Source organism: Podarcis raffonei, chromosome 10, assembly GCF_027172205.1.
Source record: "Podarcis raffonei isolate rPodRaf1 chromosome 10, rPodRaf1.pri, whole genome shotgun sequence".
NCBI classification, from domain to species: Eukaryota; Metazoa; Chordata; class Lepidosauria; order Squamata; family Lacertidae; genus Podarcis; species Podarcis raffonei.
Window position 1 is genome coordinate 3,137,801 of NC_070611.1, and position 26,483 is coordinate 3,164,283.

General features: G+C 44.7%; 2 protein-coding genes across 6 annotated transcripts in view; one reads left to right on the forward strand and one right to left on the reverse strand.

Annotated features, from left to right (window-relative positions):
- Window positions 1-11,399, forward strand: part of TMEM243 (transmembrane protein 243) — a 40,107-nt gene extending 28,708 nt beyond the window's left edge. The window contains exon 6 of the mRNA XM_053406106.1: window positions 11,388-11,399. The gene's annotated coding sequence lies outside the window, so the exon portion shown is untranslated. The remainder of the gene's footprint in view (window positions 1-11,387) is intronic.
- DMTF1 (cyclin D binding myb like transcription factor 1) overlaps window positions 1-26,112 on the reverse strand; it is a 167,471-nt gene extending 141,359 nt beyond the window's left edge. For 2 of the 5 annotated variants that reach the window (XR_008332460.1, XM_053406096.1), the window contains exons 1-15: window positions 25,281-25,475; window positions 19,248-19,364; window positions 17,008-17,130; window positions 16,393-16,487; window positions 15,746-15,860; window positions 14,974-15,050; window positions 12,369-12,526; window positions 10,891-10,923; window positions 9,153-9,262; window positions 7,958-8,186; window positions 6,940-7,091; window positions 5,231-5,446; window positions 3,578-3,663; window positions 1,820-1,978; window positions 221-607 (exon numbers count right to left, since the gene is read on the reverse strand). Coding sequence is in view for 1 of the 5 variants with exons in the window: in XM_053406096.1 (XP_053262071.1) it covers window positions 221-607; window positions 1,820-1,978; window positions 3,578-3,663; window positions 5,231-5,446; window positions 6,940-7,091; window positions 7,958-8,186; window positions 9,153-9,262; window positions 10,891-10,923; window positions 12,369-12,526; window positions 14,974-15,050; window positions 15,746-15,860; window positions 16,393-16,487; window positions 17,008-17,130; window positions 19,248-19,364; window positions 25,281-25,299 (2,076 nt within the window). In the remaining 4 variants the exon portion in view is untranslated. Of the gene's footprint in view, window positions 1-220; window positions 608-1,819; window positions 1,979-3,577; window positions 3,664-5,230; window positions 5,447-6,939; window positions 7,092-7,957; window positions 8,187-9,152; window positions 9,263-10,890; window positions 10,924-12,368; window positions 12,527-14,973; window positions 15,051-15,745; window positions 15,861-16,392; window positions 16,488-17,007; window positions 17,131-19,224; window positions 19,365-25,280; window positions 25,476-25,992 lie in introns of those variants that run through there. The other 3 variants (XR_008332461.1, XR_008332463.1, XR_008332462.1) reach the window with 3 other exon arrangements.
- Between the last annotated feature and the right edge of the window lie 371 nt (window positions 26,113-26,483).

Genomic DNA, 26,483 nt, shown 5'->3' on the forward strand with positions numbered 1-26,483 from the left:
ACTCAATTTGCAAACTTGGGTGTTTTCCATGGAGTACGCATTCCACGGGAAGCTGCGGTCAGTTCTCAGATGAGTGTACCAGCACAAAGCAGGTTTGTTTAACATGGTTAAAATATCAAAGATGAATTGCATGAAGTTGCACTTGCTGAGCCTCAAAAACAACTGCTACAGATCCAGCCATGTGCCAAATCCTCATGCTGCTAAGTACTGCTTTCCTTACCTCAGAAACGTAGGTGCCAGCTAAGTCAGACCGACAATCCTCTTCACACTTGATATCCGTGTGCAAAATCTCTCCCCCGGCTCTCGCCATGACCCTGTCAATGAGTTCACTGCTACTCCTGCCACCAAATTTGGAGTCGCCGTCTTCGCCATATGCAGACTGCTCCTCCACAGCCAGCTTGGGTTGATGGATGTCCTCTGGAAAGGCGTCTGCTTCCAGAGCCGTTGGAGGGTCCACCAGATTAACTGGCTGAATGTCTGAATCAACAGCAAGTTCTGCCTGGGTTACGGAGGGAGAAATCTCTTCTGCTGCAACAGTGCGGATTATGACACTTGGTGCATGGCACTGTACTGTGACATTGTCACCGGTGTTCAGCAAGTGTTCTGGCTGTGAGAAATGGCCACAAAATTGATAAGTGCCACATAGTGTTGTGACTGACTTCATTATGCCCCTTCAGCAATGGTGAAAGGGGACCAACTATGCATTTTATTTTAAATTATTCTATACATACATTGTAACATTGCACACAAAATTACCCATTCTTCACTATTTGCTAAATCACATAAAAAACATCTTCAAATACTCAACAAATAAGCTTTACATTACATTTTTTCTATTAGCCAAATTGCACTAACAGTGGGAGTTTTACAATGTGCTCCAGCCTTTTGGCTCTGGGCCTTGTAACGCTCTTCCCTCTCCCAATTATAAGCTTTTTAAACCCAAGAAGAACCTTGCTGAATGAGACCAAAGCCCTTTCTAGTCTCTTTATCTTGGGCGGCCCCTGTGAGAGCAGGATGTGGGATGAGAGGAGCTACTAGCTGGAACCAGCAGGCAGTTCAAAGGCTTCTATGTTATGCTCTTATAAACCTGCCTTATCACAAACGTTCATATTTGGGGCTTTAAAAACATGAATTTAGTAATGTTCCAATCTTATTATTTCAATGTATATTGATTGATTTTTCTCACCCCCCTTGATCATTATATTTTGCAAAATAGTGAGAAGTAACGCCAGACATCAATAAACAAAATTTGAGAGATGAGCACCTACTACTGTGCATTTATTGTGATCACGAAGGGTGGGGAAGGCACAGCCCTGACTTCCTTGGGAGAGACGGGTCTGTCAGAGGAAAAGCTTCAGAAATAGATGAGAAGGGTTGGGATCAACCAGGCACCTCAGGAGTGGCACGCTGGCATTGGTTTGGGTGGGACACCTGAGAGATACTGAGGGGCCATCGCTGCTCCAAAGGCTGTAGAACTCACCCCAAGGGTCGGCCTGAGGCTCTGTCCGTTCAGGCCACAACTGATGCTGCTGAATGCAACCTGTGTGCACAATGCCCCTCCCACAGCCCATCAAGCTGAACCCCAAGGTATGATGGGCACCATTTTAAGATTTGACTTCCCATAAATCATTGTCCCTTGCCACAACTAGCACAACTAACACTGCAGAGGATTTTCACCGGAGAAAATACATTCAAGTCAAAACTGTTCTGCACTGGTGTTTTGTTTGATGCAGCACAGCTGCTCCAGCTGACTAGCAGCAAATCCAAGCCCCCCCCCCCCCGCCCTTTATCGCTCCAGTTTCTCCTTCGAGACACCTACAGATAAGGCGTGGACGATGATCTGGTCTGGTGAGGCTGGTGCCGTGGCAGCTGTGAGGGTCACTGTTGGGCTGGTGGTCAGTGTCAAAGGCAAGCCTTGGGTGGAGCTTGTTTGGAGTAAGTACGTGCCTGGAGTCCCCGTGGGCTGCAGATGGAAAGACTCAAGAGAAGAAGGAAGAAGATCAATGGGAGGGTGCTCTGCAACTGACTCATGAAGGACATGGACTCTGAGGAAGTCAGACTCAAAACGTAAACTGTGTTCCTAAATGCAGCATAACTGAAATAACCCTAGAAATGTAGGACAACTGCCCCCCCCATGTCCTTCCTTTTTCCCCACAAGGAGAATGTCCATATCCTGGAGAACAAGGCAGTGCCTGCGGTCACCCGTGTTATCCCCAGAGCCATCCTGTGAGATAGGCTTGGTTCAGGGACTATCCCAGGGGCACCCAGTGACTTCATGGTCAGGGAGGAATTCCAACCTGGTCTCCCGAGTTCCAGTCCAACCCTCTTCAATAGACTACATGGCTCTGAAATGGAAGTGTTCCATCCACTGCATAGAAAGGCAAGTCCCTCCTTGCTTTGAAATGTGCCAGGCTGCCTGGAATTTGACCATTGGCACCTACCAGTTAACCCAGCTAGCTGGGATAAGAGGTATGAAGGATGCGCATTTCCTATTGATTTATCTTGTCAGACAACTGGGGTTGAGACTCCTGCATAAGATACATTCTCTTAAAGGAGGAGAAGAGGGAGCACCATCATTTTTCTTACACAGGGACAGGTGGACTTCAGGTTTGTATGGCCTTTAAAACAACAACAACTAATATCTTAGTGGTCTACTAATACATTTTACATTTCGAAAAGAAAGATGTGCATAATTAGGACCTCTTAATGTTAAGTCAGGGGACGCGGGTGGCGCTGTGGGTAAAACCTCAGCGCCTAGGGCTTGCCGATCGTATGGTCGGCGGTTCGAATCCCCGCGGCGGGGTGAGCTCCCGTCGTTCGGTCCCAGCGCCTGCCAACCTAGCAGTTCGAAAGCACCCCGGGTGCAAGTAGATAAATAGGGACCTCTTACTGGCGGGAAGGTAAACGGCGTTTGCGTGTGCTGCGCTGGCTCGCCAGATGCAGCTTGTCACGCTGGCCACGTGACCCGGAAGTGTCTCCGGACAGTGCTGGCTCCCGGCCTCTAGAGTGAGATGAGCGCACAACCCTAGAGTCTGTCAAGACTGGCCCATACGGGCAGGGGTACCTTTACCTTTAATGTTAAGTCATAACATTAAGACATCTTTTGTTTCATGATTCCAAGCACTGAGAACATAAGAAGCACCTTTCTGGACCAGACCAAACTCCAGAGTGATCCAACACTCTCCCATGAGAATCCCAATAGCCCTGCAGAAACCAGGTGCTCCATAAGAGACTGGCCAGTTGTCCAGCCATAGGGATGGCAATCCTACTTTTCAGAGTGCTCCTGATTCTTCCTCTGAAGTTTGACTTGCCTGCCCAAAGCGGCCAGTGGAGGGCTGGCTGGATCCAGTTACCCATCCCTGGTGTACGCAGATAATGTGACACCATAAAGTAAGTTGTTTTGCATGATTTTAAAGCTTCCAGTTATTATGCTGTAATATCCTGCTAACTGAACTTCACACATTTTATAATACTTTATGTTGCCATAAGGACACCATTGAGATGCTCCTTTCCTCAAACTTTAGTCTGAAAAACACAAAACATCAAACCAGGTAGGTGTGGAATCTGTAGAACTTACTGGCAGGATCTCAAAGGTCTGCACTGTCCCACTATTTAGAGTTATCGTCTCAGAGTCAACAGAAGCAGCAGGGGAATCTGCAGAAGCTACGGGAGTAAGAGGGAGAAACATACCCTTTTTATTATTTATTTATAAATGAATGAATGAATAATATATAGAGAGAGAGCGCGCGCCCTAGGTGTATTTAACTGATAGACAATCACATAATTTAGTATTGAAAGACAAAGGCTACAGTGGACTGCCAGGACAATGAAGCAGTTAGTGGGCATCTTAACAGTTTGTTTGTGATCCTTCAGCTGGGAAACACAATTTTTTTTTACTACTAATCACATTGGGAAAACAGTTGATAAAAATACATATGATAACTACACAGAGATTAATTAAAACTTAAAACAAGCATTTCCAGCACAAACACCCGCCCCCCAGCAGGCTCTCATGGTGGGTGTCACCAAATCCATGTGAGCAGCTGTGTGTGAACAACTCACGGCTCCCTCTCACTGTGGGGTCATCTGAAGTGGCCCAAAGAGGCACCCAACTCCTGAATGGTTTTGGTCTGCTGCTCAACACGGAGAGGAGGTATCACTACTTACACACGAGTAACATACTAAGAAATACACATATAAAATCTCATTGCCGCGGAAAAAAGCAGGGGCATGTGTGTCAATGCATGAACTGTGTGGGAAAAGGGCGCCTTCCTTGTTTATGATTCTCTTCCTCCACACAGCTCTGAGCAGCTTATGTATGGTTCAGAGACAAGGCCAAATCTGCTTAGTTTCAGCAGAGGGAATCACTCTGGCGTCTTCAGGCTATTTTGTGAGCAGCAGCAACAGTCTGCCTTTGTTCAGCCTGCAGGAACGTGGGTGAAGTAGCTGGCCTTCAACCTCAATTTTCTGCATTCTTCCCAAGGTGCTGGCTGCATGCACTGTCCTCTACTGGATGAAATCTTCAGTGCTTAAATAGATTATATCCAATATAATGTGCTGTGCAGCAGCTATAAAACCATCAGGTGCTTTAGTACTTTCTGCATGTTCACTTTTTACATTAGCTGCCTGGAAAGCAATACTGAGAGGGCAGGATATCGTCGTTGTCCCGCCCCGCCCCCCCATTTAATAAATTTAAAAAATCACTGGCAGTGCTGCATTTGCTGCCCGCCTTTGCCTTCTTCCCGTATCACTCTTAGAATCACATGCAACTTTATCCCAAAGGGTGGGGTGGGTTGGGAACAAAACCCCCACTAGCAACCCCCACCGCCTTAGAAGCTACCAGCGTGGCATAACATAGCCATGAAATCTACTGCCTTCCTTACCAGGAGCAGACAGAGGGCAGAACTAACCACAGCAAACCAAAGGCCATTTCCTTTTCCTCCCTGAAAGCAAGAAGCCTGCCCAACTTTTCACATTCTCATGGCTATAGTTATGGTTACCCATATTCACTGCTTGCGCCACGTGAATGGCGATGGCGCATAAACCATGATGTACATACTGTGTTCTGTCTTTGCTGCATATGCATGTTATGTATGGGGTAGCCTACAGGCCAACTTCCTGCCAGACCAAAGAGAGATCCTCTTCTCTCTGAAAATCAGGAAACCCCTTGATTTGAGGAAGGGCAATGATCGGAGGGAGGACAAACAAGTGAGGGATCAGAGGTACTTACAGACATGGGTAATCTGAACTGGAATCTGCAAAGCTGCCATGGGGCTTGGAGAATTGCCTGAATTCTCATCCAAGCGAGCCACCCGAATCTGCACGTGCTGAACCCCAGAACCAGAATGAGCATTTGGCAACCCAGGAAGAGGTTTCGTCTCTGAAAGCTGGTGCCCTGCAGCGTTCGTCTGGCTTTCGTGAAGCTGTTTCAGACCTTTTATAAGAACTGAAATGGGGAAACAAAAGGGTCACTCAGAATGTTCCTAGACGCAAAAGACATAGAGAAGTGTTTCGAATAAAGCTGTGTGTATGACAAGAGTTCAAACCTCATGAGAACTTTATTAAAACTTATTCCCCTCCAAAAAAACCTCGAGTAAAGAGCTTCGTGCATCAGGCAAATCAAAATGACCTAGTCTTCCTAATGTCAGAGGCAAGCACATCTATCAGTCTGCCCACATCCTCTTCCTGAACTGTTTGCAAATAAGATGGGGAACCTTGCTTCAGAAGACTCTCACCCTTGCAAAACCAGACAGGGGATCCCATCTTTGGGAAAGGGGAAGGAGGAGGAGGGTCGCTCACTTTTAGGAACGGGCAGGGCTGGGCATGCAAGCCAACTCCATTCTCTTCTTTCTCTTTCTCCTCTTCACACCCACTCAGTCACTCACCCACAGAGCAGAGCGCCACTCTGCCTGAAGCCCAGACAGTACAATGGCAGGTAGGCTAGGAGCCTCAAAGGCGCCCCCCACCCCAGAGGCGTCACTTAGCAAAAGTCCTGGCTAACCCCCACCAAGCTATGGCACTGGGGAGTGGCAGACTTCTTTTGACAACCTGAGAGACAAGGGAGTCACCACCCCACTATGGGTGGGGTCCAACAATTGTCATACTCACAAGTACACCCATTGAAAGTTAGATGTCCCTCAATATCTATTTATGTATTTAAATTTGTTATTTGCCCTATTCTTATTACTTTGTATGTATGCATGAGTGTGTGTTCATGTGCTATTTTTAAGGAAACAAACTGTATGAAAATGTATACATGCAATATTCATTTAAATATGGAGAAGTTTAACTAACACAAAAACCTCAAAACACTACAATCTCAATCCTAGATGTCAAGAGCCAGCCTAAAATAAAGATTTCACTTTATGCCTTTGCTCTTTCAAAGTTTTTAGTTGCATTTTGTAACCCATGTCAGGACCACTGAAACTGGAGAAAGGCAATAAAAAAACCAAATGAGTCAACACAGGAATTAATAAAAAAATATTAATACCTTATCTTAGACAACAAGGATGGCTGGGGAGATAACTGCACAAAACAGCCTTAGGACAACTGCATAGGTTATTCAAAGCTCCTATCTGTCTAGTCCTCAACACGCTTCTCCAGTAGTCTTCTGTTGTTACCGTTTCCTGCATGAAGTCTTCTCCTTCCTCTTTCGGGAAAGCTACATCTATTAGTAGCAGCAATCCTAGAGGAAGAACCTCTACAAAAGTTCGAGTTTTGAATCTCACCTTTGTAATGAACTCTAAGATAAATGTAGCCTCCAATCTGAAAATTTGGGGAGAATAATAAACTACCTCAAAAGACTGTGGAAAGGATTACAAGATATGGAAATCAGGCGGAGCACTCTTAAGGGCCATGCAAGCGCTGTTATTTCCTACTCTCTTCCACCCTCCCAGCAAACAAACAGCGAGCAGGTAAGGTAACCCTTTAACACTTTACCAGGAAACGAAACCTCTTTGTGGTTTGCGATCTGCCTTTTGATCGTCCACCATTTACTACGAAGCCACTGGGGTGAGCGCACACTGCTCCATCCTTCGGCCAGCAGATCCCAGTTGATATCATTTTCATCAGATACTTCTAGCTCTGCTATTCTGACAGGATTACATGGGAAAAAGTGTGTGTTAGAGAAGACAGCTTCCAGCGCAGAGGGAATGTTATGTAGCTCCTGCTTTAATCAGATTTAGTAAGACTGCACAGCAACAAATGGCCCGTGGTCTCAAGAGTGATTCCTGGTGGACTGTGGTCAACATCACAGAAGCCGCCACCGTACCTCCTTTTGGGCAGTGTCACTGGAGGCCCAAAGCCTGAAAAGGCTGAGGGAGTGAATGGCTTAAACCCAGACAAGAGCCTCTCCAGCATTCCGTCCTGCAGTGGCAAACCAGACGTCTCGGAAGTCCACAAGCAGAGTCTGAGGGTAATAACACTCTCTCTCTCTCTCTCTCTCTCTCACACACACACACACACACACAGATTTGATCTCCTGCATCTAGTATTCAGGGGCAGGCTACCTCTGAGTCTGAAGGTAGCAGCATATAACCATCATGACTAGTAACTATAGGCAGCCTTAGTGTCCAAGGATTTATCTCTTCTCCTCTCAAAGCTTACATTGTCAGCTGCCTGCAGTGTAACTGCCCAGTGTGGTGAAGCAGAAAAACCTTGGAGGATTTAAAGCAGAGACTGGGGGACCATCTGTCATGGATGCTCTTGCTGAGATTCCTGCACTGCAGGGGGTTGGACTAGATGACCCTTGGTGCCCCTTCCAACTCTATGATTTCAATCTTTATACTTTCATAGCAAGAAGATTAAAGTATCTGGGAACAAGGAATGCAGTGGCCATTGTTAAAGAGTTGCCTAAGGTATTAAATCAAAGTGACAGAGATGTTGATTTTGTCTTTTTAAATTCCCCCCAGCCCTGCTGCCCCATCCCTGGATGTGCTTTCCAAGAAAATGGCACAACCTCAGGATTAGGTTTATTTCATCTTCTTTAGTCCACTCGGTGCCTCCACTTTGTTTCCAGTTTAGGTAGTTGAGCCATTTGGAACGGCACTGCTTCTCAGACCGCGTCCCGACTCGCTCTGCCACAGCAGCCCAAGACACTCCTTGCGTGACAATGTCCCCAGGCTCTGTGCTGGTTAATTCATGTACCACTTCTGCCAGTCTCTTTTCTTCTTCTTCTGTCCACTTCCCTGAAGGGGGGAAAAAGTAGGGAACAATACATGGCAATGAAAAGCACAGTTTCCCTTAAAAATAAAAAATTAGATGTATATAAGGCCTATCCTCCAAGCTCAAAGTGGCATGCAGACGACTCTCCCCATTTCATCCTCACGACCATCCTGTGATGTACATTGGGCTGAGAAACAGTCACTATCCCAAGGTTACCCAGTGAGCTTTACAGCTCCATGGGGATCTGAACAAGGGTCTCCCAGACCCTAATCCTGCACTGTAACCACTACATCACACTGGCTTGGGCCCTTATGTTCTTATTTAATTTCCTATCTCTGTTTGATTCCAGCAATCCCTCTTCAGATTCTTAAACTGCTCTGACCTCTCCCATGGCCTATGTGCTTTTAGAAGCCTGGCAATGGACTGGAGGCTCCCTGTATCACATCAACAATTTAGCCAACCTTCTATGGAGGTATATTTGTTGTACCATTTGCAAACGTGCAAAAGGTTCTTTCAACATTTTAAGAATGGGCAGTAAAGGGGCAGATGAAGTTTAGTACAAGAACCAATATATGTGCATTGAAAAGTGTAAAGTCCTAAATTAGATGTGCTGTTTGTCTCTGAGTTAGGGCCAGAGCCATTACCGCCAAGGGTGTTTCAAACCACAGAGGAAGCTCATGGGATATGGGTGATTCCCACACAAACGTTGGTGGACTTGGGGAAGAATATGCACTAGATGCTGCTGCCCAGAGTCCCTGAAACAGGCACATCTGACCCTTCTTCAGGGAGGAAGGACAGGATACAAATTAAATAAACAATTTCCTCTCCCTGTCCCTCCAATAGTTTGAATCAATTATTTAGCTATTTAGTAATGACAGAACAAATTTCTAAAGCAATCCTGAGATGTACAGTCTTGAAGATTATGAGATACACTTTCTGCAAGTCAATTGTGCATCCATTGGGAATGTCAACTGTTGTAATACTTGTACCTGTATTGCAGGTGTCCTTCATCAGCCTGCATCGGTCTTTTACTGAAGAAGCACTTCTTCCGAGGGCAGCTCCAATAGTTGCCCAGTCATTGCCGTGCTTTATCCGTAGCCTAAACGGAAAAAGTGTATTCAGCATGGTGTGCAAAGCATTTCAATTGTATATATTTATTGGTTTACATCCTGCCCATCCTCTAGAGGAGCCCAGGGGGTGGGGGTCCCAACTATATACAAATATAGCCCACTTAAAATAATTAAGAATCAGGGCGTTTCCGGATGGGGACTTATTCTGACTAATGGTTTGTTCAGTTCTGGGTTTTTGATGAGCATGCTGGTTGAACAGCACAACATAAAAAATAAAATCACATTCTTAAAACAAGCACAAATCTGTAGATCAAATTAATACATCAACATAGCCAGATCACCCCTCAAGGAATGGCTGGGTATAGGGGGCCTATTTAGCAACCCCATTTAAACAACCACCTCTACATCTCAAACTGTCTGTAATGATCAAATAATTGATTACTTCATATTTTATCTTTAACCTGCTTTGGAATTCTGTTCTCTGACAACACATACAGACATCAAATAATTCTAAAACCGATTTCCCTGAAATGCTGCACTCACAGTAGCCTAAGAACGACATAGAATAGTGCTTAAGGACATGTGAATCCCTGCACTCCACAGTGAGTTTACTCTGAAGCCTCACAGGACACCCTGTGAGGTCTAGAACCCAAAGCTTGCATTAAACTCCTTTTTTGGAGAAGGGAAGTTGAACATATTTTCAGCCAACCATCACTGTATTTATTGCATGTGAGCATACAGAATCTTACCCTTAGTTCTGTATTATTGTATTTCACAATTGAGTGCATTGCTGCATTTTATTTTGAAATGACCAGCTGGTCATATCCTTTGACTACTGCTTTGGAATCTGTAGCATTGAAGGGTTTTCCTCCCATTATATTTTGAATAAAGACCATTGCATCTGGTAATGCAGCCAAAGATAATAGGTACCAATTTCAAAGGATGTTAGGGTTCTTATCAGATATCATGGGGCCTCGATTACACAGGAAGGTGTTCACATGTCCTTAAGCACTATTCTATGTCGTTCTTAGGCCACTGCTACTAACAAGGAATGGGGAAAGAAAGAGACACTGGAGACGTAGTGTGAAATTGCAGAGAGCACCAAAAACTCTGCAAGAGATCAATGAAGCACTTGCAGCTTAGTTATTTGCTCCACACAAAAAAGAGAGCCTGCCCCGAAAGCTTAATGCAATTGCAAAAAGGACTTGGGAATGCTCACTTTGCATGCCCAGTCCTGTTATTCCTTGCCTGTCTCTTCCCCTTCCGCAAACTACACTGTGGCTCCTCTTAAAAGAAGCTGGTGCTTAAGGGTATTAAAATTGGGATTTGGAAAACCGTTATAAGGATATGCAATGAAATTCAACTAAGGGGAAACGAGGAAGTCATTTTACAAAGTAAATAACTGTTATTTTCAATAACGTTATGATTTATGTTTTGTTTTATGTTTCTGTTTGTCATTGATATTGTAAAAACTAATAAAATTTTTGCAAAAAATATAAATAAATAAAAGAAGCTGGTGCTTGGCAAATGGCAACCTAAGGAGCCTGAGTAAACTCATGGGCCTTTGGCTGCCAACTGCACACAACTTTGGGGAAAGAGAACTGAAGGTTCTTCCAAACTGTTCCCAAAACACTGATTAATGCAAAATAAAACTTACTCCTTGAGCTTTTCAATTTCATCAGGAGTGTACCTGTGAAATATACAAACAGCACATTTAATTAACAGACACACATAGAATTTCTATCAATTTCTTGAATTCCCCTCATTAGGACTCAGCACAGCACACAATATGTAACATTATTCACAAAGGCAAATATAATTGCAACTTTCAGAATAAAGTAGAATTTCAAAGTGCAATATGCCATACTGGATTGTTACCAACACTAACCTGATGTTAAGGCACAGAAGAGAAAGCAATTTTTATAGTCTTTGACAAGGTTCTTAAGTTCTGTAGGATTCCCTACCCATGAGCAGACATACCAAATCTTGCCAATGTATTATTCAAAACTATAGTCACATGTGCCCAGTGTCAAGTTTAAAGATGAAAATCTATGTATGTGCTTAGATACAGCTTCTGAAGTGAGCAGAAAAATAATGTAACTACTGGTGAAAGGTAAAGGTAAAAGTACCCTTGACCGTTAGGTCCATTCGTGGAGGATTCTGGGGTTGCGGCGCTCATCTCGCTTTATTGGACGAGGGAGCCGGCGTACAACTTCCAGGTCATGTGGCCAGCATGATATAAGCCACTTCTGGCGAACCAGAGCAGCGCATGGAAACACCCTTTACCTTCCCGCCGGAGGGGTACCTATTTATCTACTTGCAATTTGACGTGCTTTTGAACTGCTAGGTTGGCGGGAGCAGGGACCGAGCAACGGGAGCTCACCCCATCGCCGGGATTCAAACCACTGACCTTCTGATCAGCAAGCCCTAGGCTCTGTGGTTTAGACCACAGTGCCACCCACTGTGTTGGTATAAACTACCAATTATTCATCTATTTGGGCATACGATAAAAAGCAGCACTGATAACCCTTATCTTGAGCCAAAAGGCCCGGGAGTTCCACACACGTCCCCACCATGCAGGTTGTACACATGAAGGGGTCCAGGAGCCAGTCTTGGACTCATGTACCCCTCCACTATAGAGAACCTCGTATCTGATCAAGAATCTGAGTGCAGTTTGTCCAACACACAGTGGATACACATACATATGGGTGTGAAGTTCTACACAGAATCATAGATTTGTAGAGTTGGAAGGGACCCCAATGGTCATCTAGTCCAACCCCCTGCAATGCAGCCATCTCAACACATGCTCCCCCACCCAATTTGAAACCATGGTGGACCCGGCTCAGCTTTGCAAATATCCTAGCAGTTTTATTGCTGCAGCAATGGCAATGTTGCATGACTCATTCCCATGGCTCTGCCACAAGCAGAGTTCAAGTGTCAACTTACTAATGGTGAACATTAAGCAAGTGCTTAATTTGCAGAAATGTACTCCTCCGAGGCTTCATGGCTCAACATTGTTTTCCCCCACCTTGATTCTTCTGGCCCTACATAACATGTTGCTAGGACTTAAAAGGTCCCCCAGGCCATTCTTAACCCTTCTCATACTGTTTGGTCAAATGTTAGGAGGTTTCATACTTGCCAACGTGGTTTCGATCATCATACATGCGAAGTACTCGTCTATAAACAGCAAAGAGAGGCCGGTTCAGACCCCATGCAATGGTCCTGTAGAAATCTTTCCTTTCATCCTTTGACATCTCAAAGATGATTTCAGTGGCATCTTTTATTCCACGTGCCTAGTCACATCAAGATTTGGACGACAAATTTAAGTTTCCCAACATCTTACAATAGATCAATACTGATACTTTATTAACAAGCTCTGCAAAACTACCGTATTTTTCGCTCTATAACACGCACCCGACCATAACACGCACATAGTTCTTAGAGGAAGAAAACAAGAAAAAAAATATTCTAACGAAACAGCGGATGTATGATTTTTGTGGTTCATGCTGTGGCCACAGACATGTGATCTGACGGTGAGTTTGGGGTAGCCCAATGCAAAAATCCTGAGGATCCATCTGAATCCATGCTTTGTAACCACCTTTTTGCACCACTGTGGCCCCAGGCAACAGTGGGTGCGTGATTTTTTTGGTGCAAGCTGTAGCCATGGACATGCTATGTGATCTGATGGTGAATTTGGGGTGACCCAGTGCAAAAATCCTGAGGATCCATGTGGATCTGTGCTTTGTAACCACGTTTTGAGTGGGGAGGGAAGGAAAAGCACTCAAGGGACAAGGAACACGTGTGGGGTGGGTGGAGAAGGATGCTGTTAATAATGCAGAAGAGGGGTATAAGAGGAGACGGCTCCTCTCCTCTCCCGCTTTGCTCCTTTAAAGCAAGCAGTCTCTCTGTCTCTCTCTCCTCCCCACTCAGCGGCTCTTCTCCCGCTTTGCTGTTTCAAAGTGAGCCACGGAGGAGGGAAGGAAGGGGAACCATGGATCCTCTGCTCACGACTGCAGCAGATCCCCCCGCCATCCGTAGGCATTCGCTCCATAACACGCACAGACATTTCCCCTTACTTTCTAGGAGGAAAAAAGTGAGTGTTATGGTGCAAAAAATACGGTATATATTGAATGTTGAAAATGTGACCAAATGACTTTTTATCATTAGCTATTCAAAAAAATTAAATATGACTATAAATGCCCAGTTTCTATTCAAAATTTGGAAAGCAAGTTACAATGCATTTAAATTGATATCAAAGTTGGGAAGACATGAACTTAAAAAAAAAAAAAGTGATGCAGGAGATCCTAAGTGACTGGACTTGTCCTTTTTACGTTTTATAAACAAACGGACAGAAAGGTGTGCTTCATGTTGGTTTTTGTTAACTTGCATATATATGGTCGTTTAAGGTTCTAAATGCCCATTTAATAAGATGCTCATATAACTAATATTATTTTTCAGTACCTGAGATCAGCAAAGTTAAATATATCAGACCAGTTTGCAAATCATGATAAGCCACAGTTAATGGCTTACCATGAACAAGGAGAACACTTGTCTACAGTTATTAACCATGGCTTACTTTAAGGTGCAAACTAGTGAAAGCCTAAGAAAGAAGTCTGTCTAAACTGGTCGTTAAACTAAGAAAACAGTAAGTAAGGGAAGTTGTTTGCAATGACTATCCCTGGATGCAAGGCTTGGAAATATTACAATACAGTGGCACCCTGGGTTAAGAACTTAATTCATTCTGGAGGTCTGTTCTTAACCTGAAACTGTTCTTAACCTGAAGCACCTCTATAGCTAATGGGGCCTCCCGCTGCTGCTGCGCCGCTGCAGCACCATTTCTGTTCTCACCCTGAAGCAAAGTTCTTAACCTGAGGTACTATTTCTGGGTTAGCGGAGTCTGTAACCTGAAGCGTGTGTAACCCGAGGTACCATTGTATCCTATCTTAGGATCCACTGGTTTATTACAACCAATAACCCCTTGAACAAACAGAGGACTCTACAGTCACCCATTTATTTATTTAAGATATTTATATACTGCTTGTCAAATGAACCTCACAAAAGGGGTTTACATAAAAACTTTAAAACAAGCCTAAGTTAAAAATGGTAAAAAAGCAAAGAGCTACAAGGTACCAAAATGTTTTTTGAAAGCTACACCTTCCCATTCTTCAAGGCATGATGGTTCTTGGGTAGACAAAACATCTTATCATGGTGAGATTGCAAATACTGATTCAAGTGACACAAAGGAAACTGGCTGCATTCTATAAATTGTGGCAGATTAGAATAGAACGCTGTTTGGATCTCTGTGACAACACTGCAGAAAGTAATAAGAAAATGAAACAACGGAGGAATTTAAAAAGTTGCTTGGAAGAGAACTAAGGCTGCTTAGAGAGTAGAGGCTGCTTGTAAATCTCCCTCCACATGTTCCTTATTCTCCTATGGATGACGATGACCAGCAATTTATTACAATGTTATGCTAAAGCTTTAAAAAGCCTTTTTGAAAAACTTAAATTCTGAGGCATAGTAGGCCTACTAAAAATATTGTCTATCAAAATAATTGTACATTACTCCCTAACGTGTACTTTCAAAGGACTGAAATTATTCAAAGGCTGTTTGAGGAAGCTGTTAAAATATTAACATTAATAGCTTGTATCAAGATCCTGCGCAAGTGAAAGGCCCCTTAGCCAATGGCACTTTCCCCGTTCGGCTACTGAAACCAGTAGGTTAACTGAATGCAACAAACCTTTAAATAGCGTTCTATGTTGCTCATCAGAATGTCTATTTCTTCTTTCGACCACATTCCCTGCTTCCATTTATGACCTTAGAAAATGGAGAAGACACTATCACGCAAATTGCACATCACTGGAAGTACTCAGCATTGGGAAGAACAGCTAGGTAAGCCAGTGAAGAAATCAGGAAGCAAATTTCCATTACTAGCCAAAGGAAAAAAATGCTAAACAGGGCAATAAATTAAACAGCATAACCTTCCCATCATTCTCCAAGCAGGTGCCATGTGGAACAGCATTACATCTGTAGTCCTGATTCCAACAAACACTTATCAACAAGGCTTATCACATACACACACAACATCTTCAGAAAAATAAATCCTATATGTAGAGAAAATGGAAGCTTCTAACATCAATGGATTGTGCCTGATACTCGTAAATAAGAAGACTCCAACGTTGCCAAAGAGCAGCAAAGGAGTAAAAAGGCTGAAACCAACAGAAGGTATAAAATTCCATTTGCTTACGCGAGTCAAATATAAATCAAATTTAGTATGTTTTCCCTGAATGATTATAACGAAGCATATGGCCATTCTGTATCAAAGCAATCCTACAAAAATTCTTGTGTTTTTGCCGTATATGATAAATGTTTGTGATGCCCAAGAGTGCTTGAAATAAATAAATAAATTGTCTAGTAGCACCTTAGAGACCAACTAAGTTTGTTCTGGGTTGGCACACATCAATTGATGTCACATCAAAACGCAACAGATAAACAGGAGAATGTGAATTTACCTTTGTTTGTTAATGAATCCTTATCCTCTTTGGTTGTAAACCAGGCCTGACTAACTGCCGACACTTCTTCATTGCCTAGAGAAGAGATTTCATCCAGTTGTTCATTCTGGAGAATCTGGGGAAGGTAAAATAAAAAAGGAGATCTCCAAATTGACATTTGCTCTCATGAAGTCCTTAAGAATCATGAATTAAGGATGATGCAGCCACCTCACAAGCACTTACATTCTGAATTATTTCACACTGAAATCCCCACGGATTATGTTGAATCAAACATGCAGCCTTAAGCATTACATTTATTCTGCCTTGTATGGGGAACCCGTGGCCCTCCTGATATTGTCGGACAACCACTCTCAGCATCCCCAAGATTTAGGCCACGCTGGTTAGAGAGGAAGAAGATGGAACATGAAGTCTTAGGGTGGGATTCACTTGATGTGCTTCACCCACGGGAGCCCTGGGCAAGGACTCCTGCTGGCCCAGCGTGGCTTTCCCCGCTCGCCCCCTGAAATCGAAGAGCCCCCAGAACAGTGCATGGGGGAAGGAGAGGGGCAACTGTTCCATGCGGCATTTTATAGTTTATCTTATTGCACACCACTTTAGTAGCAGCAGCTGGCTGCTTATAAACCTGCAACTAAATAAAGAAGCAGTACCTGGATCTGAGTCACAGTCCCTTCGTTGACCTCATTGTCAGCTACCTCAGTGGTAGCTGTCATAGTCACCTCAAAGCTCTGGTCACTTTCTGAAACTTAAGAATATGCAAAATGTAAAATTAGCACAGCACCTGCATCTCTGTTGCAACCTATGGCATACATTAAGGCTGTAATCCTGCAAGTAAGTCTCACACTGAATATTGTGCGATGTATTTCCGAGTAAGCATGCTTCCGCTTTAAAAATAATCTTATGTAGCAAGATCCTAATATCCCACCAAGACCAGAGGGTCTCATTTTTCCCTCTCCTACATGCAGGGTGAGGTCCGTGCTCCCTAAATGATCTCCCACTGGGGTCATGCCTCCTTGCCAGCTGCCCCTCAAACTACAAGACACTCATTTAATATCCTTGTGCAGCTCACAGAAAGAAGTCCAACCACAGACCATTTGTCATCAGGCATGGGCATCACCCTCTTGCCTTCTTGCCACTTCAATGCCCTATCTGAAACTAAACCACCCCTCACCTGCAGAAGCAAGGCCCATATTCCTACAAGTCCTTTTCTGAACTGGACTCCGGATTGCATTCCTTCAGCCTTCCATTAGCAGTGACTGACTTACTTGGAACGGCAACAACAGAAATGCATGGAGTCGTGTCATCAAGACTCTGGTCATCTTCAGATGATAAGCAAAGCCTTTTATGTGGAGGTTCGACACTGTCTTCGGAGTCTACTTCATCTGCCTCTAAACACACACACACACAAAATGCTGTGAATGAAACTTAAAAGGAAAGCTTGCTGAGCACTTTCCCACTGCTTAAATGCTTTTTGCAAGTACGGTAACTTCTATATCAGCAATTCCCAACCTGTGGCTTGAAAAATATTTATAGTTTGTTATATATAAAATCGCTTGAGTAACTATGCTTTTAGAATAAATGTTTAAAGCTTCTGGAGCAGGTATCCTGCTGTTAGATGGTATTCTTACATACCTATGAACACAACTGTAAATAACTTTGTAAGTACTATAAATATTTCAATAAATTCCACAATAGAGGCATCAAGTACGGTATGTCTGCTTGGATGTCTCAAACAATGCTTCTAAAACAGGCACAAACCTCCAATTAAAATACATAAAACCAATGGCTGCTAAACACAGAAGACCAAAATTCATGTGACAATAAATGGATGGATCACCAAAGCAAATGAATTTGAGCTAGTGGGTCTCCATACTCAAAAAAGATGAGAGCCACTGTTCTATATAGCAATGTGACGGAGACTCCTGTGGACAATACTTTAATCAACACTGTACACATCATTAAAATAATTATTTACAAATTTTAAACTCTGAATGAAAAGGGTATACCACTTAGCTGTTCTAAAGAAATAAGGAACAGTTTCTCCTCACTCCCTCGTATACTGGTTTGTGGAACTCCAATGGATGTTACACATCACACTATGCACATTTGGTAAGTGAAACAATGAGTTGATATTTAAAAGAAACCCAAGTGGAAGCCTTGTTGAAAAGGCCATGCTATACAGTGGTACCTCAGTTTTCGAACAGCTTAGTTCCTGAACAACTTGGAACTCGAATGCTGCTAAAGTCAGTGTTCCGGTTTGTGAACTTTGCTTCAGGAGCTGGATGTGCTCCTGAGCTTCTGTTTTCACTGTTGCGCTGCTAATTTGCGCCCCCCCCGCACTGTAATCAAAGCCTTCCATTTCCTATTGCAGTGTTCTGAGGTGATATTTGGAGCTTATATTTGGTGTTTTTGTTTTTGCTATTTTTTGCGTTTTTGTGTGGCTTTTGCGTTTTTGTGACTGATTCTTCGTTTTACGATTGATTGACTGACTGTGTGACTGCGGAAATGGATAAAAGCCCCCCCCCCCCAAACAATGACTATCATCAGTGCTGGCTTGAAATTAATTTAATTTTTTTTTAATCATCTACAATACTGTCTTATTTATTGTATAGACAGTACATTGATTATTGCTTTCATTTTATGCACCAATGGTCTCATTAAATTCATGTTAAATTGCTGTTATAGGGGTTGTTTTTAAAGGTCTGGAATGGATTCATCCGTTTTGCATTACTTTCTATGGGAAAGCACGCCTTGGTTTTGGAACACTTTGGTTTTGGAACAGACTTCTGGAACGGATTAAGTTTGAGAACCAAGGTACCAATGTTTAGTGAAGAGTTTATCAGACTGAAAAGCTTGTGCAGAAATCTATATACATTTGGGTAATTTCCACAATACTTTGTTCATGAAACCCTTTGTATGCTAACTTCTTATCTAAGAAATCCAAGACCAATTCTAGCATAAATCCCCAGTTGAGGGGGTAGTGTGCCAGGCATTGCTCTGCACCTTCTGAGAACACAACATACAAAACCCAGAAGCTGTACATTGCAAGGGCGCTTTCTTAGCAGAGGGCAAGCTGTCTCTGAAGGAAGGACGGTAGCTCAGTGGAGCACACATGGTCCAAATGCGAATCCCTGACATCTACAGCTTTAAAGGATCAGGTGATGGAAAAGATCTCTGCACAGACTCTGGAGTCACTGCCAGTCAGAGAAGCCAAAACTTGGATAGACGAAGAAACAGTCTGACCTGGTATAAGGCAGCTTCCTAAAGGGAACGAGGGCTGATCTTTGCATCTAGAAGCTGCTGAAAAGCTTCCAGGGAACCCTCAGCAGTTTGAAAACCACTGTTCTAGAGCAGAAATCCCACAGGAAAATCTGCTCTACCTAAACTGCAGCACACAAATATCCAAAGGAAATATTAAACAGATCCCATCCTACTTTCTTTGTTGGTTAACTATAATTTGAAATAATATGGAGAAAGCATACAGTCAAATAACAGTTGTCTATACCATCCTGAGGGCAGTGAAGAATAAGGTTTCCTTCAGTGTCTTGGGTCAAAGTCACAGAATTCACGGTTTCTACTGTCACTGTGTCAGATTCTTCTTTAACTGTGCTCATACTCAAATCTGAATGAGAACAGATCACAGATTAGTAATGTTTAAATGACCACACCTGTTTTGAGTCTGTAAGCTGTCTATTATCCCAGAAACAACATGATCTCATGTGCTGCTTAAATCCTGGGTACAGAAAACATGCCTGCCAGGTAGAACCACCACATTATAGCCAAGGCACAGACCTGGCTAAGAGAGCCACAACCACTACCATTGTGGTGGAGGACAACGAACTCAAAGCATGCGCCATGCTTACTCTCAATGCAGACCTAACTATGTCTGTGTAGAAGTATTCCCAGGTAAGTGGGGTTAGGATTGCAGCCCAAACCTCTAAAGGTCTTAACCACACAAAAGAGGAAGGAAAGGAAATGAGGCACAACAGAGAAAGAAACTCAGGACAAAGTACAAAGAGGCACATTTCTGGCCTAAAAAAGGAGCCCCCCCCCACTGCACAGTCTGATTAGGTAAAGTCTCTTCTTATTTGCCATGGGCAACCAGGTGAGCAGCAGTGCTTAAACCTTGGAATGCTGAGTAGCACTTTCATGAACCATAAAAAAATACATCATACAGAATAGAAAGCAGGGTAGCTGTGTTCTCAAAACTCCTTTAGGAGTCCCACCCCAAGTCACACTTAGTTTTCTCCCAGGAACCAAGAGCTGCTGAATAGAGGGTACTTCAATACTGCAAATACATCTGACCACAAGTCTCATTTGGAAGGTGATTGAACACTAGTTAGTGCAACAGGACTGCTTGAGGTTCCCCGATTATATAATTGCAGAACACGAGAGATATGTTGCTGTCCCGGCAGCACACCTCCATTTCCTCGTATCCAGAAATGCAAGAAGGGCCTTTACTCTTGCCAGAAGTTTGGCTCTGCCCTCGCCGGTTCTGTAAGGATCTTGTGGGAAAGTCCCGTATGCTCAGAGACTGTGCCTGCCCATTAGGGGAAATAGGAAGCCCTGAACACTTATTTTTTAGATGTCCTTTTTACGATGAGGCACGTAGAGATACCATCGACCCCCATCTAGTGAGGCTTGCTGACCTTCCGGACAAGCCTAAACTAAATTTTCTCCTCTTAGACAAAGATCAAAAAATGACCCAGATGGTCACCAGATTCTGTGCGCAGATTTGTAGGCGTAGAACACCCCCTGGAACAAATAGATCGCTAGGAAAACTGCCATAGCTGGCCTCCTGGGCATCCCAGAGGCAATCTGCATGTTAGTTTAACCTTAGGTCTTTTTGAGTTCATGCAACTATTTTAATTTTAATCTATATGCTGTTATTGTATATTGTTTTAAATGTCTATTTCATTCTTGTGAAAGCAGTCTCAGTTGTGCTTCTTGAAGCAAGGGGACCTTGCGGGCTCTGCAAGATCTCTGTCCTTCACGACGTAGTGTGTTACCAACTGTTTTGATGGTGACTATGGTCCCAGCTGCCCGGAGATCATTGACAATTTCCCCCCATATAGTTCTGGGCTGTTTCATCACTGCTTTCCTGATCATTGCAATTCCACAAGATGAGGTCTTGCATGGAGCCCCAGACCGAGGGAAGTTGACAGTTATTTTGTTTCTTCCATTTGCGAATTATTGCACCAACTGTTGTCACCTTCTCACCGAGTTGCCTGGCAAAAGTCTTGTAGCCCAGTCCAGCCTTGGGCAGGTCTACAATCTTGTCCCTGACATCCTTGGACAGCTCTTTGGGCTTGGTCATGGTGGCTACTTTAGAATCTGCTGGATTGATTGCTTCTGTCAACAGGTGTCTTTTGTACAGGTACTGTAACAAGCTGGGATTACAGGCAAGACCTCTCCCTTACAGCAGGTGCTTCTAATCTCAGCTCATTACATACAGTGAAGATACCAGGTAGTCTGGCATCTGGCTGCTTGATAGGGGATCAAATACTTATTTCACTCATTATAATGCACATCACTCTCTGACTTTTGTCTTCAGGGTTTCTGGGGGTCTTCCCATTGTTATTCTGTCTCTCACAGCTACAATAAACCTACCATTGAAATTATGGACTGGTCATTTCTTCATCAGAGGGCAAACAGGCAAATTTAGCAGGGGATCAAATACTCCCCCCCCTCACTGTACTATTTACGGTTCTTTTTGAGTAACTATTCTGTCACAGGCTATATAATGAGTGTCATTCATGTTTCACAAAATGCCACCCAGGGCTGACTCAGCTGCTGTCTACAGAGCCAGGATTCCACCATGCTGGAAGCAGATGAGTTCAAGATCTTAAGTGTTTCTCCCTGCATGAACAGAGGCTCTGATCTGGAATTCTCTGCAATATCGCAGGTTCTGGAGCTCACTAAACTTGTACAGGGATTCTTGCTTCTGTAGCAGGAATATTTTGACTTGTGCCTACTGTAATCATAGTTTTATTTATTTACTGTCAGGGCTTTTTCCAAAGCATGCAAAAGTATCCAGAATTTTAAGACAGCATAAACTAAAACTCTGTGAGAACTTTCAGTTATCCCCCCCCATTCATAGTATTTTTAGAATCACAATGCTCACTTTTACAGGAGTGCATTTTTCACTGAATTTGACTTTTAAAAATCCCATGTGCAAAGCAATATAAAAAAAATGGAGGATAAAAGTTTCATAATAGAACCTTTTTATAGGGAGAATGAATTCCTTTAAAATATGGATAACGGGCACGAGAGATTACAATGAGAAAGTAGTAACAAAGGCTTTTGAATGCACAGGCGTATTTGGGCAGAGTGTGTTCTTACAGGGTGGCAGAGGATGGTTGTGGGTAACACATGTATAAATATAGTGCACTAGTGGGGACAGAATACTAGTTTGAATAATGAGGTCCCCTTGACATCATAGTCCTTTATTTTTCCAAAATGAATGAAGAATTAAAACAGAGGTTCCCCCCAGCCCTTAAGAGAGCAGTTTCTTATTCAGTGCTGCCCTTCGCCATAGCTAAAGCATTTAGGATCAACAATTCATGATCCCCTGCCTTAGGTATTCAACCGCATAATGCTTCAATTATGCAGCCATCACCATCATTGATAGCCTTATTCATTAATAATTATCTATGTTTATCTGTATTAGGCCTATTCAGCAAATGTCCTTTCCAAAGTTAACTGGCAGTGTCCTCATTGCACTTTTCATTCATTTCTTCCTTAATTATTTCTTGAACAGCCTATCAGAACTGCATCAATGTCTGCTTCTATTACGGATTTGCCTCCACTTTTTTATAGTGGAACAGTTCTATTCTGCTATAAGATATAAAAAGAAATGCAATGAGCTATTAATTAAGTCTATGGTGATCATGCAAATGGCAGAGCGGACTCTGGCCCATGAATGCTAATATCTCAGTAAATGTCTTCAAAATGCAATGAGGCTCTTTGCCATTTGGGCTAACTGAAGACTTTACAAGTTCTGCAGGAAGTGGCTACGTTTTGTGTGACACTTTTTGAGGAAACAGAACCTAATTGAAGGGATTCATCCTGGAAGGGGGCATACAAAGATGCTGAGGGTTTCTCTTTCTGAAGCACTAAGTGTGACCACAATAATACAATACAGCATGTAAGATTCTGTGCAGAAGAGAAGATTTTTTAGAAACGTTATTTATTCATTCATCAGTAGGTGAATGCAGAACAAGGCCGGCCGCTTCCCTCAACATGCTGAATGGTCAGGGATGGTGGAAGCTTCAGTCCATCAATATTTGGAGGGCACCATATTAACTACTTCTGCTCCAGGGTGCAAAGCCAGTGACATGCTGTGCATTTTGGGTTGCAGTGAAACAGAAACAATTGACTTCCGGGTGTTGTATATGAAGATCTCACTACTTACTTATTTTACATTACAATGTCTGTGTCACTTTTCAACCAGAGATGGACCTCACAACAGCTTACAAAATATAAATACAGTACAGACAAAATAGCATACCAATAAAAACCTAAGAGCCCTGTCTGATTCAGACCAAATGCCTGTCTAGGCCAGCATCCTGCTATCACAGTGGCCAACCACATGCTTATAGGAAGCCTGCAAGGAGGACAGCCCTGTATGGCCCATCTCCCAAAGGAGGGAACTCCAAAGACTGGGCATCACCAGCAAAGGACCGGTGGGCATTACCAGCATACCCACCGACATTACTCAGGAAGAGACAGGATGCCAGGCGGAATCCCTCCTCATGGCCAACAATGCTAATGGGTGAGCAGAATCATATAGAAGCAAGTAAGCCTGGGCCCAAATAATTTAGGGCTTTAAAGATGGTAATGAACACTTTGAGCTGGGTTCAGAAATGGATCACAAGTCAGCGCAGATTGAACACAACTGAAGTAAGAGCTCTGAATAATGACCACCCCCCCCCCAGTAACCTGGCAGCAGTGTTCAGCATTAGCTGCAGTCCGAGAGCTCTTCAAAAGTAGCCTTTATACACAGTCCAGATGTGACCACAGCATGTGCAACAGTGGCTAGACCCACTGGCAAAGGTTGGTCCAGTTGCACTCCCCAACTGCCTGGTCCTTCGGATGAAACCCCCACCCATAAGCACAAGACAATTTGAAAACTGAACCTAGAGTAGATCAGCCTCTAGGGTGCCACAGGACTTTGCTGTTATGGGCAGGGCACACAAAACTGAGATGGAAAGATACCATTAGTTTGGAAAACCAGCCTGACACTAGGGAGGGAGGAATGGAATGCTGGAGCATTAATATTTTCTGTAGGATGGGGTGCAGCTTGTGAGAAAAGTTGTTAATGGAGTGGGGGGAGGTGTCACACTACATTCTGACAGCATTATGCAAGACTTCAGGGGTGCAAAAGAAGAGGGCCGGGGGTGGGGGGATAAACTGGCAGCGCTACATTCTTTTTTTGTTCCAAATTCTGTAGAGAACAGGAGGTGCCAGAACAATTGGAGACAGTGTGAGTTTTGAAGCCGTGCAATGTTACATAATATGGAAATGCAGTGCATATGTGTAGGGGTGCAACAGGAGAAAGGAGTAAAGAATAATTAGCAGGATGATGTTCTGGCTACTTATGGGATAACAACCTTTTCTCCAAACTCCTCCTCTTCTCCTATGGCACCCTGACACATAAGCACACTGTATTTCTGCATTATAAAATAGATGCTGCACAGCATCTTATCCCTGTTTCCCCCATCTGCTTTATTCTCATGCTCCTCTAACATGGCCCTGTGAACTGCCTCAAAATTCATTTCACAGGGCAATGTAAGTTAACACTGTTTGTTATTATTTTTTATATGGCGGGTGTTTTGGGTTTTGTTTTATAAATGAGATGATAGAGGATATATTGATGTATTGTATGATCACCCCCCCCTTCTTTATGGTATTGTTATAAGTTTGTGAAGGGGAGGAAAGACGCCCCAAAATTTCTGGAAGCAGGAAAAGTTAGAATTTAAACAAGTCCCATGAATCTTCAGGTGCAGCAGGAATTCAATGGCTGACCAGGGCAGCCATTGAGAAAATAAGGGCAGGGATATGCGCCCTTAGCAGACTCTGTACCGTGTAGCAGAGCAGTGGGCCCCCTCCTCCAACTCTGTTAGTTAAAGCTGTTTTTAGGATTGCAGTTTCCTTGATGTGAGCTTAAGAAAAAGGTGTCAGTCTGCAGGCAGTGAGCTGGGATAGAGGGCTATGGCTGATTTCTGTAGACTGTATGTCCAATGCTGTGTAGACTCAATCTCCAAATAAGAAGACTGTAGCCATGGGAGAAGCAAGAACTCTTTGAGCGTGTAATGCTCCCCCCCGCTGAGCCCCCGTCGAAGGCTCAGGCTGTATATATATGTAAACCATCTATCAAATAAACACCACAGTCCCCTCACTGGCCTCAATGTCCAAATAAGAACCCTGGACCTCCTGGAACCTCACAACCCTCAGAGATGGAGGTGGCGTGTAACATGGGTGTCAGAAGTGGGAACCTTCCTGTTACTTTTCTATAGGAGAGCTGTTAAAGACACACCTGGGTCAAATGTATGCATTTCTCAGAGGGTGTAGTCTGTGGGGCACCTGGGCTCCCCATCTGATTTAGCATGTTAAACTACAAGTCGGGTGCCAGCCTGGTGCCTTTTGGGGTGGCAGGCTCAGGTGGTAGATATTGTGTCAATAAGCCATTTATCATCAGGACCCCGTGGTCTCCAACGTGACCACAGAGTAAAGGACCGCAATCCTGGAATTGGGGTGGCGCGTGAGAGCGCTGTGAGCGCGGGGATGCCTGAGCACCGCTCCCCCTCGGGCCCCGGAGGAGCGTGTCCGAGGCTGGGGCGGGAGCCTTGGGCAGCGCAAGCCCACCTGGGGCGAGGGGGGGACCCGGAGCCCCCCGGGGGAAGGAGACTCCCGCGTGACTGTCGCTGCTGCCGCTGGTCGAGTGCGCAGAGCGCCCTTCGTGCCCCAAGGCCTCGGGTCGCCCACAGCGCTGCTCAAGGGCGGAAGGAGAAGCCCAGGGAGCCTCGCGGGGCTCCCAGGAGAGGACGGAGGCGCTTCCCGTGTGCGCCCCCCCGAGACCTCCCTCCCCTCCGAGGCGCCGCTTTTCGGGCGCAGCCAAGGCCCCTCCCCCCGCTCCCCCCGCTCCCCAACCGCCGCCGCCGCCGCCGCCGGAGGGCCATGGCCGCCTCCGCTCCGCCCGGCCTGATCCCCGGCCGCCTCTCCGCCCGCCCGCCTCGCGCCTCGCTTACTTCCTGTTTTGGGTCCGGGCACTTGAGAAACCAGGATGGAGGCGCCCAAGTACCAGGATGGAGGGAGAGAGAGCGAGTCCGCCCGCCCGCCCGCCTCGAGCGGACGCAGAAGGAGAAGCGGAGGGAGGGGGCGGAGGAGGGGCCAAGTCGCGGGGGGGGGAGGAAGCCGCCCGCGAAGTCCCGCCCACGGCTTCCGGCGCCACAAAAGTCGCCCAGCGGGGTCGGGAGACGCGCGACGGGAAGCGCGCGAAATAGGTCCCGCGTCGCGCGCCTCCTCTCCGCCCGCCTCCGCCTCCGTCCCATTGGCGGCCTCGTCGCCTCCGCGCCCGTCGCTCTTCTCCCCTGGGGGAGGGGAAAGAGGCGCCGCTTCGCCCCTCGCAAAATGGCGCCGCCGCCGCTGCCGCCTCGGCTGTTCCCTCAGCGAAGCGCGGTAGCAGCGGGGACTGGGCAAGGTGGAGGAGAAGCGGGGACTGGGCCTCCCCCGGAATGTG